General features: G+C 46.4%; 1 protein-coding gene across 1 annotated transcript in view; it reads left to right on the plus strand.

Annotated features, from left to right (window-relative positions):
• Positions 1–3,210, plus strand: part of plcb3 (phospholipase C, beta 3 (phosphatidylinositol-specific)) — a 41,452-nt gene continuing 38,242 nt past the window's right edge. Inside the window, exon 1 of the mRNA XM_080052069.1 lies at positions 1–740. Within this exon, the coding sequence (XP_079908195.1) occupies positions 642–740 (99 nt within the window). The 5' untranslated portion in view covers positions 1–641. The remainder of the gene's footprint in view (positions 741–3,210) is intronic.

Genomic DNA, 3,210 nt, shown 5'->3' on the forward strand with positions numbered 1-3,210 from the left:
CTCTCTCTGCTTCCCTCACTCACTTCTCTTCTCCCGGAATCTTCGCTTTCTTTCTTTCTCTGTCTCTCTCTCCCCAACAGAAAACATGCAGAGAGGAGAGGAGGAGGTGACACGAGAGGGAGGAAGCAGAGAAAGTTGAGTAGAGAGTGGAGCGAGGGGTCGACCAGATGGGAGGAAGGAAGGAAGGGATCTCACTGCTGGCTCAAGTGCGCGATTAAAGGACTCTGCACAAGTAAACAAATCTATGCATCAAAGCCCGGTCATAAAACAAGTGGAGCTATATAGGCGCGCCACCGCTTTGCTGCGTGGACGCGGACAAGACGCGGTGCGCGCTGCAACAAGCCAAGTTGGAACGGTCCGCCTGCCTGCCTGTCTGTCTGGATTTTTGTTACTCCTCATGTTCCTCTCAACCCTCGGTGAGCTTCGTTAACTTTTTTAAAGGTGTCGGTGTCTTAAAAAAAGACTTTCCTTGAAATTCAACTTTTCTTCCCGGAAAAGAAGAAGAAGAAGAAGAAGGGGGGAAAAGAAGCTCCGGGGTGGAAGTGGGAGGAAGGAAGAGCCGTTTTTTGTTCCTTCCGAGGAGTCCCAGCTCGCCGTAGCCGGGGTTTAGGCGTTGGCAACCGGACAGGGAGTCCCTCGCCATGGCCGGGGCCAAGCCGGGAGTCCACGCGCTGCAGCTCAAACCCTTGTCCGTCCACGAAACGCTGAAGAAGGGCGGCAAGTTCATCAAATGGGACGAGGTGAGAGAAGGACATGTTTACACATTTGTTTTCGTCCCCCCCCCCTTCCACATAAATCATGTTATAGACTTGGCCCTAGTTTCGACGTTACAGTGAATCAATCAGATGGCCTATAGAGACAGCCTGCTTTTGACAGTATAGGCTTGACTGCTGTGAAGTGACAGACGAGGCTGGTGTGTGTGTGTGTGTGTGTGTGTGTGTGTGTGTGTGTGTGTGTGTGTGTGTGTGTGTGTGTGTGTGTGTGTGTGTGTGTGTGTGTGTGTGTGTGTGTGTGTGTGTGTGTGTGTGTGTGTGTGTGTGTGTGTGTGTGTGTGTGTGTGTGTGTGTGTGTGTGTGTGTGTGTGTGTGTGTGTGTGTGTGTGTGTGTGTGTGTGTGTGTGTGTGTGTGTGTGTGTGTGTGTGTGTGGGTTAGAAAGACCGAGACACGGGTGGCCTATTACGTGTAGGTGGGGAGCTGCAGGTGTGTGTCCACCTTTGGACCCTGCGCTGAACACAGAAGCCCAACTATATGTGTTCTAGTCCGTGTTAATCAGATACGCTTATAGAAGATCTCCCCTATAGTTGCCAGCAGGCAGCAATGCTCCGTTGTTATTGTGTATGTGTGTGTTGTGTTGGGGTTGAATTCTCGTCGAACCGGTTTTCCTCGGGTTCGGTTCAGACGCTTTCTCTCTTTCTCTCTCTCTCTTTCTCTCTCTCTCCCTTCCCCTGGGCTTTTCCTCCTGCTGTTTTGTGTTTCTGTACTTTCCCACTTTTTTGTTTCCACCTCCAGAGGATTAGAGGAGAAAAACACACCACCTGTCACACCTGCATGTTGTGCTACTATTCGAGAGCAATCTTTAAGCTTGAGAATCACACATCACCTTTGTGCTTGTGTTATATTGACATGCGTATTGTGGTTCTTTGTTTTTATTCCTCTTTAAATAATGCCGCGCAGTATTTTTCCTTCCGCGATCTTCTGGAGAGTTGCGTCTGGCGACCGTGACATGCGCCTTCCCGTGTCATTGACTCCAAATAAGTGTCTTTGTGCGATTGTATGTCTACAATCTTGTCTTTAGGGAAAGTAGGCCTGTGTCAGTTTGTGTGTCCATGTATCTAGCAGCCATCATCAATGATTAACTGACTGAACTGTTGGCCTGTGTCTTCCATTTAGAAGCTCCTGGCCTGTGCCTGTGTGTGTGTGTGTGTGTGTGTGTGTGTGTGTGTGTGTGTGTGTGTGTGTGTGTGTGTGTGTGTGTGTGTGTGTGTGTGTGTGTGTGTGTGTGTGTGTGTGTGTGTGTGTGTGTGTGTGTGTGTGTGTGTGTGTGTGTGTGTGTGTGTGTGTGTGTGTGTGTGTGTGTGTGTGTGTGTGTGTGTGTGTGTGTGTGTGTGTGTGTGTGTGTGTGTGTGTGTGTGTGTGTGTGTGTGTGTGTGTGTGTGTGTGTGTGTGTGTGTGTGTGTGTGTGTGTGTGTCACCGAAAGCTTCCAATAAGGCAGTTATCATAATTGAGGTGCGGTGTTGACACCTGCGGCATACACACACTAACAGTTTTTGTAAAGGTAAAATAGCTATGAGGGACAGAGCTTCACACAAATGGCATTGATGACAATGTGTGTGTGTGTGTGTCATGCCCCTAAAGAATCGCTTGTCACGCACACAGTCCATTTTGATTTCCTTTCCCTTTTCTCTCTCACTCACATTAAGTCTCTCCCTCTCAAAGGGAATTCCCAGGAAATGGTTACTCCGGCGATTAAGTGTTTGAACACTCAAAAACATATGAATGCTTCGTCCTCATCTTTCAACCCTTGCTGCCGCTCTATTTGCTATTTCCCTCTAAATCAACAAATCAATTATAGAGAGGATGAATGGATTGAGAGAGAGAAAGAGAGAGAGAGAGAGAGAGAACACTTTTACAGAGGACGGATGTGGTGGATTTGCAAGGGAAGAAAAAAAGAAATGTAAACGGAGCTCATCCAGTGTTTCTTCCAGCATAATAGGAATCCAGCTTCATGAGATGTGCGTATACATTCTGATAGGAACCGTTGCTAAACCAGAAACTGTACTTCTCTCCTATTGGATGTACAGATGTATAATTCTATCTTTCAGAATTCCTACCAAATCCCTGATGTAAATGCTGTGTTAAGCATCTTCTCCGCATATCGGGGTAGAGCTGAAATAAATGATCATGTGTTTGTTTCTCAAACTCTAGAAAATGAACTGTGACTATGTTTTTTAAAATTAAAACTTTTGAGTTATTTATCAAAGTATTTCCTCTGTTCTGTCCTTGCAAATTGAATCATCGCGGACAAAATCAGCAACCTAAAGCTGACACAGTTAGCTCTAGGAAATATTTAGCTTTGCATTTTTTCCAAGTTATCCAACCAACACACAGTAGGGATCATTCCTCTTAAACCAATTGAAGAAACCACATATTGTCCTGCTTAGTTCCATAAGGCAATCAAACACATTTTCATATCACCGATCAGTGTTGTT

Source organism: Ammodytes marinus, assembly GCF_949987685.1.
Source record: "Ammodytes marinus genome assembly, chromosome: 23".
Classification (NCBI taxonomy): Eukaryota; Metazoa; Chordata; class Actinopteri; order Uranoscopiformes; family Ammodytidae; genus Ammodytes; species Ammodytes marinus.